At 44.0% G+C, this 14,875-nt stretch overlaps 1 protein-coding gene across 1 annotated transcript in view; it reads left to right on the top strand.

Moving 5' to 3' along the window:
* Window positions 1–34: 34 nt before the first annotated feature.
* Window positions 35–14,875, top strand: part of LOC119446218 (myotubularin-related protein 3-like) — a 44,652-nt gene continuing 29,811 nt past the window's right edge. The window contains 6 exon segments of the mRNA XM_037710584.2: window positions 35–182; window positions 9,714–10,049; window positions 12,073–12,230; window positions 12,534–12,648; window positions 13,235–13,348; window positions 14,176–14,399. Coding sequence (XP_037566512.1) covers window positions 9,724–10,049; window positions 12,073–12,230; window positions 12,534–12,648; window positions 13,235–13,348; window positions 14,176–14,399 — 937 coding nt within the window. The 5' untranslated portion in view covers window positions 35–182; window positions 9,714–9,723.

Raw genomic sequence — 14,875 nt, 5'->3', positions numbered from 1 at the left:
CAGTTGCGCCCCCTGTCTAAAAAGCATTCTCGAAGGACTTTGTTGTGATGTGACGTAACTCATGGACCGCAATCGATTTTCTGCTAGGGCCCTATTTACGTCATGATAATCAGCAAAATTATAAGTACTGTGAGTAGAGAACTCAGTTTGCCTTCTCACATCTGAGCTTCTTGACGTTTAAGGTAAGTCCGGTTGTCGTATAGATTCGATGTAAGCCGTCTATTGCGTTCACGAATGACTTGGTCTGTCGGGCATCGCTGTGTCCCGACGCTTGTTGTAGCGCTCCGATTGGAACCTGACGAAGCTAAAGTTTGCTGGAGACTTAACAGGAGCATTCTCGCACATTTGAAGAAACGATATAAGGTTTGTATTCAGCTGTGGCGCAAACGATTGGGGTTGGGGCGAAGCTTAGCCGTCGCGGTGAAAGTGGGTCATTGTGGAAGCGTTCTTCCTCAGCACTGACTAGGGGTTGTTTACATGGGCGCTTCAGACTGCTGGAGTCGAGATAGCGCTCCACTGTCTCACAAAAGCATTCCAGTCGTTGACAGGACGTACTAGTGCACACTGCAATACATGCACTGCCATTGTCAACGCGCGTGTTTGTCGCGAAACGCTGAGCCTTCCCCGATCGAGGTTCTCGACGCGTCCGGGGAGGGGAGGTGGGGGTTGTCACGAACGTCAGTGCAAACAGGCGGCCCTTCCTTGCTGTGCTTTCTTCGCTCGGTTACGCTTGGCCAGTCTAGCCTCGCACGGCACCTCAGGAATTGGCGATTGAGATAGCGGGAATGCGGACGGTTTCCTATTTTTCCCCTCGGCAGCCGAGGAAGAGAACGCTCAGCCGGAGCTAGAAATGAAAAAAACAGTAACAAAAGCGCTGCGTCTGCGCGCGAGGTGAAGGAGCGGGCGCTCGCGAAGTGACCTTCAGCGAGTCGCGCGCGCTGGAGAAACTGCATTCACATTCTTCGGGACAGGCGACGCCGGCCACCTACGGTTTTCTTTCTTTCGGCGCGCACTACTCCGGACGACTCGATCGCCGAATTCGGCGGCTTTGCCATTGAGCAGGCCGATGCGATTGTGTGTGGTTGCCGGCCTTGCATCCGTTCGTCCCTGTTCGTCCGTGTCGCGGAAACCCGAGGAGGGAAACGATTGCTTCCTTTTTCCGTCGTTCGCCCGACCGGCGGCAGCTCGCCCCTGCTGGTCTGTATGTACTACGCCGCCGTCGCAGCCTTGTAAGCTCAAGGAGGGGCGGTGTGCCCCACCGTCGTAGTCGCGTTCTCGTATCCGTCCCGTGCCTTGGCGCGTGCGCGCGCACGCTCTGTACGCGTACACCGCCTAGCCAACCAACTCGGCTGCGTTGCGACCGCGCCGGTGCTCGATTCTTTGTTGTGAAGCAGCTGGCCAGGTGCGGATCTGAGCGTGTAGTGGTAAATGCGTTTCGTCTATTCTGTCGGGTAGGGCACAGCTTAAGATTCACGGCACTGCTGCCTTTATATGGTCCTGGAATGGACAAGTGCGACCAGCTACTGAATGTAGAATGTTATGCCTGGCTTGTGCATAGGACATTTATGCACTTTCTAACGTAGGCCGACCTGGGAAAACAAAAAACAATGCGCATGTTTTGGAATGTGAACGCATGCTTGCCGACAGTTTCTTAATGCTTAAGAAAAATGATTTGTTTTACACCATCGCATTCTCTCCCTCCACACTTCCTCTTCCAGTTTGCTTGCGATTGTCGCAACGTCCCTATGACAGCTGTGTTCGATTGCTACTGTTGACATTCTGCCAACAAGGAAACTTTGTGCTTGCAAGTTAGATGGGTGCTTTAAAAGTGCTTGAGTATAGTGTTGCCCTTTCATTGTACACCGCCTGTCTCAAGGCCTTTCACTTTTGAAAGATGTGTAGTGCATAATTGGGCAAAAGCAACTAAAAGGAGCACTCAGCATGAGCCCATACAAGTGTTGCAAGGGTATGGTAGAAGAGGACAAGTGCGTTGGAGCACTGCCTGATTAATTTTGTTTTGCCATGTAATCAGCTAGGCATTAGAAAGCAGGCTATGAATCTTCGGTCATAAGTCTATTGTAAAGCTGGTCGCTGGTAATTTTTTCACATGAGATGCATGTAAAAAAGCTGATGTTTCTAAGTGAAGGACTTGCTCTGACTAATTGTGTGACACAGAGTAACATCTGCTGGAGGGGAAGCTGCACAGTTTGTATCAAACAGTGAGGTGCAGGGTCATGCAGACGCATATGTCGCGACACTTGGGGTACACCACAAGCAATAAATCAATCACATGTCCCTTTTCAACAGTGTCATCCACCTATTCTTAAACAGCAGAGTCAACCTTGCGGCTTACTGCGACACTGGGTATGCACCCTCTGGAGAAACAGTTTCGAGACTGCACCATCAGCCAAAAAATTGTAACTTCTTCCAGCACAGGCGTACGTGGAATTGTCTCAATGCATTACATTGGTTGGGCAGGCACGCATGAGCTATATTACTTGATTTAAGCCTGGGTGTCTACGCTGAGAAAAAAGAAATTCTGTGGCATCTGTGATCACCAAACTCTTGCTAGTGAGTTTAGTACATACCCACATAGCAGGTGTGCAAGTAACAAAAAGAAAAGATAAATACATCAGCTCATCACCTCCTGAAAGCTGATGGCTGCTTTGAGAAATAATGTCTGACAACACACTCTTAAAAAAACTTGTCCACAAGTCCTAATTTGTCTCTAGACAGAACCCATACTCGTAGGTCGGCAAAATAAACGGAACTCACTCAGACTTGCTCACAAAATATACTGTGTGCTTAGGGCTCACTCGAACTTGGACACACCAAAATTCTACACAGCTGGACTCGCTTGCACTCAGCCAGGCTCACTCGGATTCGCAGGTCGGTCTGAGTCTAATACCGGTGTCACACCTGGCACGTTCAATCGCAATCAAGACTGATCCAGATCGAATTCTTCCATCGTAAATGGCTTCTTTGCCCAGACTGATCGATCCCAATCGGGTTCAGTCGGGCCTGTGTGACACCGGTTTATGTGATTCTGAGTGAGTTGACTCATAGCTTGCCGACATACGTCCACACCAATACAGTTTGTCATGGTCATCATATTATGCCCACAAGCTGATACGCAAATATAACTTGGAACAGTCAGTCATTTTGTTTGTCTCTGCTGGAAGTCGTTCCACTGCTGCAGCTGCCGCATTTTGGAGACTGCATGCTCCACAGGTTGCCTGCAGGCAACATCAGTTGTTTAACTCAAACCGTCTCTGTCCCACTTAGGTGTGAGCATTTCATGCACTTACCTACTTTTGCATATAGGATTGTTGGTCTTTTAATGCATTCTAAGGGAGTGCAGCTGGCAAGGTTTTAGTAGTTAATGCTCCTCCAAATACCAGCTGGATATCTTATTTCACTGTTTAACACTTTCTAAATTTATTAAGACATCCATGTAGGGTTGTCACAAGATACACGTGTGGTTCAAAATGAACATGGTGCTTCACTTTTAATTCTGTGAACTGCTTCTTGCCCCCTTTTCTTTATTATTACTTTTTTTTAAATTCATCTCTTCAAAAAACACGTGAGTATGTTGGTATAATTGAAACAGTGTGAGGCATGGGGCTTTGCAGCATGGCCATGGCTATCTCAAAAGTGCTCCTTGCATTGTGTTTATAAATAAATCCACATATTGAGAGAGAGAGAGATAAAACTGTATTGTTGCTCAGAGAATCAATGGCCTTGGTCCAGGCCGTCTCTGGCGAGTAGCTTTCTTGATCGTAAATTTTTCATTCCGAATTTTGGTGGTCCTTAACCAGTGGACTTTTTTTATTTTTCTGAGCTATCGGTATTTGCATGTATCACTTTTTTGTTCTTATAAAAGAACAGAAAACATTTGAAGAAATTGTTGCCAATTTGCAATCTGGTGCTTGCAATCTGTTCACTGTTGTGAGCTTATCAGACAAATATTAAAAAAAAAAAAATGCGGCTTGCAGCAGAAGTCAAAGCCCTTCCGATGCATTCTATCTTATCATACCACAACATGGGCGGTGTGTCGCGTCGCTCTTTTATGTGTTGCCATTCTAGCGACAGACAGCGAGAGCGTCAGATAAGGCATTTCTAGAGTACCTTGGAAAGCAGCACTGCAGTTTTGGGACGTTTACCTCGAGAGGGAGTTTTTTTTTCTCTATGTCATAGCTACACTGGTCTGGATCAGGTTAGTGTAGAACAACATTCTTTCAGTAGAACAACGCTCTCTTAGTTTGTCCTTGATACACCATCTGATATGAGCTAATAGCGGCGATAAAAAAAAATGACAACTTCCTCTGAGTGTTACGTGTCGAGTAAGACATTTGTGCTTTGCTGGACTCTGCCGTAGTGAATGTTTTAACTTGTGCTCTTCCTAACATTGAACTGTTGACCTTGGTGAATACAAGCAATCCAGTAAACAATTATTTTTAGCTTCCATTGTACATAATGCTCTTGGCTTGTTTCCAGATAGGCAACCTGACGCGAGAGATCTATTTACCACTCGTTGAGTCATAGCTTGCCGCTAACAACTATGCTATTTTTTCACCGAAACTGTTGTTTGATTGAAGTGGGTGGTTTGTAGTTGTATCAGGTGACATGCATTGCCAATCCACGTACTGTATTCCCAGAAGGCCTTCCTTGTACACAACTGTGTGGAATGTCAATGCATCTTGCTGCAAGTTTAGGGTTGCATATCTTAAAGCTAGTTCTAGTCTTGAGAAATTCCACACTTGCAGCATGAGTCGTTAATTTGTTAAAAAAGCTAATTGTGAATATTGTTCATTAGTAAGCTGATCAAGGATTATCACATTTTCTGATGTCTGGAGGTGTGCATAATGTGTAACCTGCTTATCTCTACTGCACTGCTTTTAAAGATTGCTTAATGTTGCCGCTGAAATGCCCAGTTATTTTGGTGCATAGTTTACTTCACTTAACGGCACAGTTCTGAATGTCAAAATCATTTTTCGCACCACTTTAGCCTCTTCAGCCATCAATTAATTCTGTTCATTGAATATATAGTTTCACCATAGTTCTTGCATATTCTTCAGTGAGTTTTGTCAGCTGTTCTGAATGTGGACTCCATGCAAAAATTTTATACAGTACGCCAGATATGAGAACACCAATTATTCATGTTTGTAATATTTAGAAAGCACCTCTCCGTCCCCTTGAGTAATATTCCTGTTGTAAAACATCATGAAAGACGGACATAAGTGAACCCGCTGCATGACAACCTACTGACAATAAAAGTGAACACCCTAACATCTACTTGCCAACTTGTTTTACTTAAACACTTTACACATATTACTGAAGCTAGCAGCACAGGTCCCATCAGAAGTCTTTCAAGATGTATCGGACACAATTAGATGTTATTATTTTTATCAGTGCTTTTGATGCACTATCTTAGTGTGTGCATTTGTGGACACAGCATCTGAATTGTTTAATGTCACCCTCTGGGGCTGGCAGCATCTTATTCCCACAAGCAGCGGATGCGGTCACAAGGCTAAAATATTATGGTAGGAACTTCTTTTATTTCCATGCAGGGAGGGCTGGACTCCACAATACTGCATGCTTTTTGTGAGAAAGTCACAGTAAGAACGCACTTTAAGCAACCTAAATAAGTAAAACAAATACAGCATCACAGCGGCTCGTCAGGAGGGTGGGATCGTTACCCTTGCTGTGGTGAATCACGGGCTTAGAACTTGCTAGGAAAAAAGAGAGAAGCAAAGCCATAGTGATAACTTTTCCTTTTCATAACAAAATGCTTTCAAAAATTTTTTTATTGGGAGACATTTCTGAAATGCTCTTCGTGTACAGCTTCAAACAGTGTTAGAAGGCCCTTTTAATGAGGTAAGTTTCTTATACACTTTTCCTAACACTGCATTATTTGCACACAAGACAGGGCGGCATTAGGAATAGCGACATCAAAAGAAACTCCTGTGTTCGTGTGTGCCATTGGTTAAGTACGCAATCATGCCCAGAACTTCTTGGTTCTTAGTGCTACTGCTGCTTCTAAAATGCCTAGAGTATGTTGATAGAGGGATAACTTGAATCCTAATGAAAAATAGGAAGTGTCAGATAGGTGATTGCTCAGCATTGAAGTCAAAGAAATGAGAATGGTGGTAATAATAGCCGTAAAACAAGCAAGATAACCCAACCTACCGAAGATTCTGTTTAGCACCCGAGTTACGGAGTGGGGCCCTCATCCAGGGGAATGGAGATAACCCGTAACACCACTCCATTTACCTCCTTGGACTGGTGAGAGTTGGACCATTCCCAGTTCTGCAATTTCTGAGCTGACCCACTCCATTCCTCCAATTCCAGTAAATGAGCGCTTTCTCTATAACTGTAGACTGCTTGCTCTTGCCTGCCTATACTAACTGAAAACATATTTTTGAGGACTTCAGGATGCTACAATGTTACATCAAATTTTCTCGCACTAGAAATATGCTTGGCGTCCTGTTACCTCTGCATTGCGTTATTGCCTGTGATCTCTCTAATATCTACTAATATTTTTTTCCCTATCTACTGGCATATTAGTGGGCGTGCATTCCAAATTACCGAGGACTCGTGCAGGGTGCAACAATTTGCGATATCGTTCTTGGCCTCTATCTTTGTGTTGTAGGTCGTTTGTGCTCTTGCTAAACTGAATCATCATCATCGTCATCAGCCTATATTTATGTCCACTGCAGGACGAAGGCCTCTCCCTGTGATCTCCAATTACCCTGTCTTGTGCTAGCTGATTCCAACTTGCGCCTGCAAATTTCCTAACTTCATCACCCCACCTAGTTTTCTGCCGTCCTCGACTGCTAAACCGAATAGTAATTCTTGACAACTAGAAGTTTGTCTCTTTAAACACACTTTAGCCTTGTAACGCAGGAAGGTTTCCGGGTCTTCAGAAAAGTAGAATTGGGCACGCAGACTACCGTGTTTATAATTATTGTGGCAGAAGTAGTCGCCTATAGGTGGATACTGAAAGAACCGGTAGGAGAAATACAATATATTCTATATTCTATAATACAATATATTATAATACAATATATACAATATATTCTATAGTCTAGTTTAGCCTAAATGGCAAATTTACCAGTTTTGTAGATTTGTAATCTCGCTTATCTTCAGTGTTTAATGGTTCAGCACTAGTTGTCCGTTCCATTCCAGCTCCATTGCCAGAATTTCTGGCTTCCATTCCATTCCCATTCCATCTGTCATGCTGGTGGCATCATAACATTCTGGGTGTTTAAAAATGTGGAATGATTCCGGAATCATTCCAACTCCGGAGTTGCCACTTTGCAACTCTGCTTGCCACTAGTCATCATATAAATGGAAGCAGCCTATGTATGATGTAATATAAAGTAGGCAGCCATTTTTACATGGAACATGCACAAAATTTGAATGCGGTATTCCTAATCACATTGTATTCTAGTTCCAAGTGCAATTATGAATTAGGTACAGCCGTGTGTATCTAGGTGCTTATGGTGAGCACAAATCATTAGTGAAACCACACACAGTACCTGTTGAGAGTAGTTCTCTTGTTTGACAATGGAGAATTCCAGACATCCACCATATTAGTGTACAAAAAACACAACTGGCCATACGATAAATCCGACCATGCAGCAAACATAGCACCCATTGCTGTAGGGAATTTCTTATATGATAAGCTTTACTTACTAGTCCATGATCATTAAATGCATGCAGACAGGGGAAGAGTGGCAAGATGAAATAATGTCCACATTTTTTTACATGAATCGTACGGGCAAATTAGCTGCATGTGCACTTCGCCACAGCAGATGTCACTTTGGCTAGCGCACTGCTGGAAAGAAAGGAAAGTGTCATTTGTAATTGTTGACAGTGTCGGTTGGTAAATTTGCCAGCATATTATACACATTTTTTAAGCCATTATTTGCAACATGCATTAAAGGGATTGAGACATCAAACTTGTGGCTTGCGCGTTCTTTGTTTCAAACGTTTCTCATTGCTCCAGGAAGCATGACACACACTCAAAGATTCGTATATTCTAGGGAAATAATTTAATATTGCATTATTTAGGTGAATGATTTTCGGTTTCTGGGCGCCGAGTCGGACAGTGACGTCACTGTCTAGGAAACTTGGTCACGTGGGCCCACAAAGCTGCGACGCACGCACTGCTGCATCGTCTGCTCTCACACACACGTTCTGTCTGTACCAGCGCAGGCAAGCAAAACCACACCGACAGTTGTCATGGCTAGCTGCGGCAGCTCCAATTCTCCCTCTACGTCTGCGTCCGATGCGGCTCACTGCACTCTAGACTTGACGCTCTCTAAGAGAGAGAGGCTTGCCCAGTGCTGTAGGTCACCACTCATTGTACGTCACTCTAATGTGGTATGACGTCACTAAAACTTTCGTTACGCTTCCAACACAGTGACGTCGGTGTCAATCGCACTAGCAATGGGTCTCGATCGCAAGAACGAGCATTTAGGCACTCTTTGGAAGCAAATTAAAATATATTTTAAATGTTTGTTGTGTCCAACACTTCGTGTGGAGTGTTCTTGCATACAGAGGAAGCCTACAGCAGGTTTTTTATAGACTCCAAATTTGGCGTCTCAACCTCTTTAACACAATCTATTATCACGAGTGATGACCAGACGACATTGCATCCAACACTGAAGTGACAGGCTGTGCATCACTTGACAGTGAAACTCTGACAGTGGCAAAGTGTGAGCGCCTAAAAAGTGACAGATTTGTTGGCAGAGGAAGAAAGGCTGTTTTCAAAATTGAGATACTTGGAACATTTTAAATCGCAAAAAAAAAACTGTTTTCAGAGGTAGCGTCGACCGTCTGCAGAGTATTAGACAGTTTTAGTTTAGCATACGCTATACCGTTGCGTACGCTATAACATAGAGGGTCGTCGCTGCGCATGCGCAGAACGCTAACCGATCCCATAGCGTACGCTCGCTATTTCTCAGATTTAGCGTTACTGTCTTTGCGTGGTTTGCGTAGTTTACGTAAAACATGGCGGCGGTGTCCCCGCTGCCTGCTTCGAATTGAATTTGGCGTGGATTTTGTAGAATTCGCTTCGATCGAAGCAAATGACTGCGTAAACGGCTTTCGCTTAGTCTCGGGCCACTTCGACGACAGTGTATTATGCATAACCTTGTGGAGTTGTCGAGATCACTTCTTGTTTCAAACGACACAAAGTCTAACGAGGGATGTCAGCACCACCTATCGGTGAAGTCGAGAGATAGGCGCGACGATGACGTATGGCCTCTGAGATCGGTACATCTCGCAGGCCAACTAAAACTGTAATAAACGTGCGCTGTTTAGCGTACGCTATATTAAAACTGTCTATTATTTCATTTATATTTGGGGCACTGCTATTGAGGCTACGTACTTCGACGCAGCAAAGTGAGTTCGACGACCACACTCATAGGCAAGTACACTCTACAGTGAGTATCGCTAAACAATTCCGTGTGACAGCCTGCGAATGACACCAACGACAAAGTGCACTCGCTCAAAATGACACTAAATTTGCCCATCTGACAGGAGTATAAGCAGCTTTGTGCGGAATCAAACGGACAAAATTAATGGTAGACACTCGGGTGGTTTGTAACACTCGAGAAGGCAGCCACATTGCAGTGTACTGTCAAGATGTGTTGCAGTAGCTGAAACTGCTAAAGCGGTGTTTACTGCTGCTTCCCTCTGTGCAGGGTCCTTGGCATGGAGGCAGGTGAAGGGTCCCCGCCCATCGACGATGGAGGTGGCACCCCGTCAAGTTTCCTGAATCTGACCGGGAGCGAGGCGTACCCCAAACGGGCATTGGTGTCCGACGACCCGTCTCTGGTTGTGCCATTCCCGTGCCTGCCTGGTGAAGCGGTAGAGTTCCTGGGCCGCTCGACGCAAGGCATTGTGGCTCTCTCGTCGTACCGTTTCTTCCTGGCGGGTCCTGAGCAGCAGCTGAACCTTCCGCTGGGATTACTAGAGGCAGTCGAGTGTCGCGACATCTTTTACCTCCACCTAATCTGCAAGGATGCCCGCTCTTTCAGGTGATTCATCACTGCACTTGCTTTATCACAATCTTCTCAAGCTTAGTACTGAAAAATGCCCTGGGAAAGTACACGAGGCACTGGGCTGACTGGAAATTACCTGGTACAATGAAAATATTTGCATAGTGAAGGATTGTGTATGTACTTGCTTAATTGCTATTTTTCATACGCACTGCAGCGACTCTACAGTGAAGATATTGTTGCTTTATAGTGAATGCACATAGCGGATCCGTCACCACTAAGCTGTGGATGCTTATAGGGAGTGCCGGTCAACGCTGTAACAAAGACCATGCAGGAGGGTGGGGACTCGGCAGTAGTTACAGTAGCCCGCATCTTTGACACAAAATAGCTCCAGGAACCGCTCAAGTTGTATGCCACTTGTTACGCCACAGCAGAGGATGTGACGGCCGAGAAATACATTGCAGTTTACAATATGATGATCTGCTCATGAGTGACGACCAACAATACCGTCAAAGCCATCGAGGACTCCCGAGAAGGAGGCAAAGGTTGGCGAAGTTAGCAGTGATGAAGAACCTGTAAACTAAACAATTTTGATAAGAGAGGCAATAGTGGCATTTGACGCTCTTCAGCTGTACCTTGCATCGCTCTCAGGTTTTGCCATGGAGCATCTTGTCAACTTTTATGCCATAAGGTCGACTGCAGTCTCTCATTCCATCGGACAAAGTGTCCAGAAGAAAACCAGCTGCTTTTTTCGCTAAGTATCTGTTGAATGTATGTTAAGTAAAAGCTTTCTTTTGTTGAACATGCTTAGCCTGCTCTAATGCACGCAGTACAGTGCTCAACCTTTACAACGAAGTGACTTGTATAAAGAATGATTTTGGAGGTCCAATCACTTTGGTATTAAAGGGCAATTGACTGTTCAATATGCAAGCATAAAGATAAACTGCCGGCAACAGCAATATATTTTGCTACTGAATCTTGAATGCTTTATTTTTAGTCAGTCACTTCCGGTGATACCATTTTCAGTGCTCATCCATTTTTATGAAGCAGCTGCAATGGTCGTTATGATGTGCTGAAGTAAAAGCAACCCCAAAAGTGAACGACCGGAAATGTGTTCCCTGGTGCTAGCCTTGGGATTTCTACTATCTGAACATGCTTTGTTTATCGACAGATTTTAATCTCTCAACTTTCAGCATGTTCATTCTTGTTGCTTTAATAATGAAGGGGCCATTAAGTAAAAAGTTATTTATTTTTTTGCAGTTATTGCAAATTATTTGTTGGAAACTGCTACGAATTTTGTCAAGCAAAAAATAGTTTTTGCTTCAAATTCCCTAGTTCTGATAACTGGAGCGAGTCATGCTAAAGCACACTATATGCCTCTTTTTTTTATATATATATATATAAACAAACAATTATGGGAGCTTTGCATGTAGCACTTGTGCATGTTATAGGGACACTAAATCAGGTTAGGCTGTCAAAAGTTTTCTTTAAGAACTTTTATCTTTGGTAATATTGTGATAGGTTCATTACTAGCTAGGAGAAAATGTAGTCTAAACTTCCATTCTTTAAATTTTCACTGACACCTCGCTGCCGGTATGTCACTGTGTCGTCATAAATTGTAAAGCATTTTCTTGTAGCATTTGGGCCATTGTAGTGCAGTGAGAATTTTCAAAACTTGCTATGTTCGGTCTTTGACTCCTTTGGAATACAAATGTAATCCATCTTTAATTAAGTTAACTAGGCATGTGCAGGTGCCGTCAAAATCTATGATGTCATGGTATGGGAACTTCAAGGTGGCATCGTCACCCATTCTTTGTTCTTGCATATTTTCTGACTAGGCCTTTCCTGGTTTTTGTAGAAGCATAGTTTGCTAATACAGCTCAACTGATTGTTCTTTTAAGTGTCCCGATAATCACGCTTAAACAATTGAGGATCAGCTTTGGTTAACACTGGAAGTGTCCGTTTGGCAGGTGTATGGTAATTTTTACCCTTGTTCTAAAATGTCGTAACTTAAGCAACTAATTGAGTGTCTCTTGTACCTCTCTGGTTGCTGCCATTGCAGGTGTTCATTCGCCACAAATGAAGACTGTCAGAAGTGGCACAAGCGCCTCACCAATGCAATCCAGTTGCCGAAGCGGCTCGATGACCTGTTTGCCTTCCGTTTCTACCTCTACTGCCGTGAAGAACGTTACGACGACCTCTTTTCCTTTCTAAAGAGTGGTCAGTTGATGCCTCTTTGCCGCAGATTTTTTGGATAGTGTTTACATTTATTTCTTTAGTTTTTAAGCTTTTGATAAAGTGCACAATGTGTGAAGTGTACGTGAGATGAAAAGCCATCCGGGCATGAAGGCATTGTTTTATTAAAGCAATGACTTCATTTGGGAGGTTTTTAGTTTTCTATAAGTTTACTGTAGCTACTATTTGTGGTGCGTTAGATTTGACCTAATAGTTAGTGGACTAAGTCATACCTGGATCATTGATAAAACGATGGTGCTAACCTGGTCCTGCATTTCGCTATTGCAGATAGGCCAAGTTTAGAAAAAGACACCTCACTACTGCACCAGGAGTGCAAACGTATGGGCTTTGACACAGACCTTGGGGGCACGTGGAAGATCAGTAGCATCAACGAGAAATTCAAGTGAGTTTCCTTGTGTGTGAGTCTTTGCACGTGTTAGGAGCTAAAACCTCATTTTTGGTTGGTTAGTGGGTAGGCCTTTTTTTTTTTTTTTTACGTTGAATATCAATTCAAGATCATTCTAGGTCCATTACGCAGGTTTTGTACAGATCTTGCATTACACGGAATTGGCCCAGTGCACCACCTGCAGGAGCGCACGAGTTTGCGAAGTTGTTAGATTACACGAGTGGGTTGTTGCCAACTAAATTCTTAGCCAGAACTTTCTGCACTTTTAAGTGTTGAAAGTATTGTTACAATTACAAAGGAATTACACATCGCATTATAGCCTCTAGCTCCGCACACTGATTGTACAGGACTACGTGCATCTTGCTAAAGATGGAACAGAATTGCGCAGGATTGGAGGATAAAACAACAGCTCTTCTTTGCCACAATTCTGTAAGCAGTGACAGGTACACAGGATCCGAGCTTTTGTTCTTGAGAAAATCTGTCTTAGTTGGGTAGATAAAAGTGTGTAAAATGCAGTGTCATATCTGTCTCTCTATGGGCTGTCCACTGATTCCGCGATATGTCCACTGTGCCCCTTGAACAGATTTTGCAGCAGCTATCCACGCTACTTAATTGTGCCCACTTCAGTACCGGACCAGGACCTCGAAACTGTGGCCAGTTTTCGGTACTCCCGGAGGATCCCCACGGTTGTTTGGAGGCAAGCAAAATGGTTTTTGCTGTTTACGTTGCATTGGGGGGAATGCAACTGATGTCTGTTGCTGCCAGTTTTGCCTGCTTGTCTTTGCTATTAACCAGAAATTGGCACGAGAAATTGCATTTGAATGATGAGGGAAAGGGTCCCGTCCCAGATGTTTTACCCTCATGGTGTCTTGGGTGCTATTATGGTCAGTTATTTGTAAAGCACCACATTTTTGCTAGCACAGCACAGAAAATTTTGACTTCCACTAAAAGAGGACTTGGCAAGACAGCAAACATTAACTGTGTGCAGTATTATAATTCCTGACAAGCCAAAGCCAGAACACTAGGGCCGCTATTTTGTAGCGATGCCTTTAAAGTAATAATGCCTTTTCGCGCTTATCGCGCTTTGTCAGTGGTCAGAGCGACGGTCCGCTCACGATATCAACGGTGATAACGCGAGCGGACCGTCGCTCTGACCACTGACAAAGCGCGATAAGCGCGAAAAGGCATTATTACTTTAAAGGCATCGCTACAAAATACCGGCCTAGGAAATGGCCCCACCTGGAAATCATTGGAATAATTTTTCAGTTCACTTTCTCTTCTTAATTCTGAAATGAGGATGCCTTGGCTAGTTTCACAATGCCCAGGAAGAGTGAATTCCATTCATTTATGAACAGTTAGTGTTCTTTCTTTCTTCAGGTAACTATAGTTTTAACATAATGGGTAGGATTAAAAGATACCATTGTAAAACATGCTATGTGAACCGAGATGTCGCTGCATGAAAATAACACATTGGCTGCTTAAGTTTTGACACAAGATTTCTTTTCATCCCCTCACCTCTTGTAGGCACCACTTGTACGGCACGGTGATAGCACGCTCAGCGCAGCCGGAGGTAGGCTGGTTGGGCTGGCGAAGTCCTCAGGATGAGAACCTGATCCAGGCCATAGCAGATGCTTGCAGCATCGACCCGGGCCCTGCCATTGGTAACGGACTTGACAGCCTGCCTGATGACCAGAGGCTCGACTCGGATGCATCTGATTTGTCTATGCTGAATGGTGGTCTGACTGCTAGTGAGTGCTGCTGTTCTCTTCACTTTACATTGACTGTGAGGCTAACATGGGGGGGTTCTGCTTCCATTGCACAGCTGCATTTTTTTTTTTCTTGTCTAGGCTGTTTCATCATTAATGGCAAGACATCATAACGCTCATTTTTTTCTTTGACAACACTTTGCACTCTCCGACTACTTTATTCGTTATGTGAATACATACCTACGCTAGTGGTGCTTCTGCACATGTATCGCTTCAGAAAGTTGCCGAGCAAGCTTGGCACATCTTTTGGTTTCTCTGACACTAGGCAGCTCGTTTACTTTCACTGAAAATTTGCATGTACCAGTCGCAGTGAAGTCTGTGTAAATGTAGTGCACCCTTTGCCTCTATTTTGACAGCCAATCATTGGTATGTTGTAATTCTTTAATGGTGAGCCAAGCGTCTAGCCAGCACACAATAAATGGTTGCCAGAAGATGTGAATGTTGTTTTGCTTTTTAGA

The sequence above is a fragment of the Dermacentor silvarum genome, chromosome 3 (genome assembly GCF_013339745.2).
Source record: "Dermacentor silvarum isolate Dsil-2018 chromosome 3, BIME_Dsil_1.4, whole genome shotgun sequence".
NCBI classification, from domain to species: Eukaryota; Metazoa; Arthropoda; class Arachnida; order Ixodida; family Ixodidae; genus Dermacentor; species Dermacentor silvarum.
This window is presented reverse-complemented; position numbering and strand designations above follow the sequence as displayed.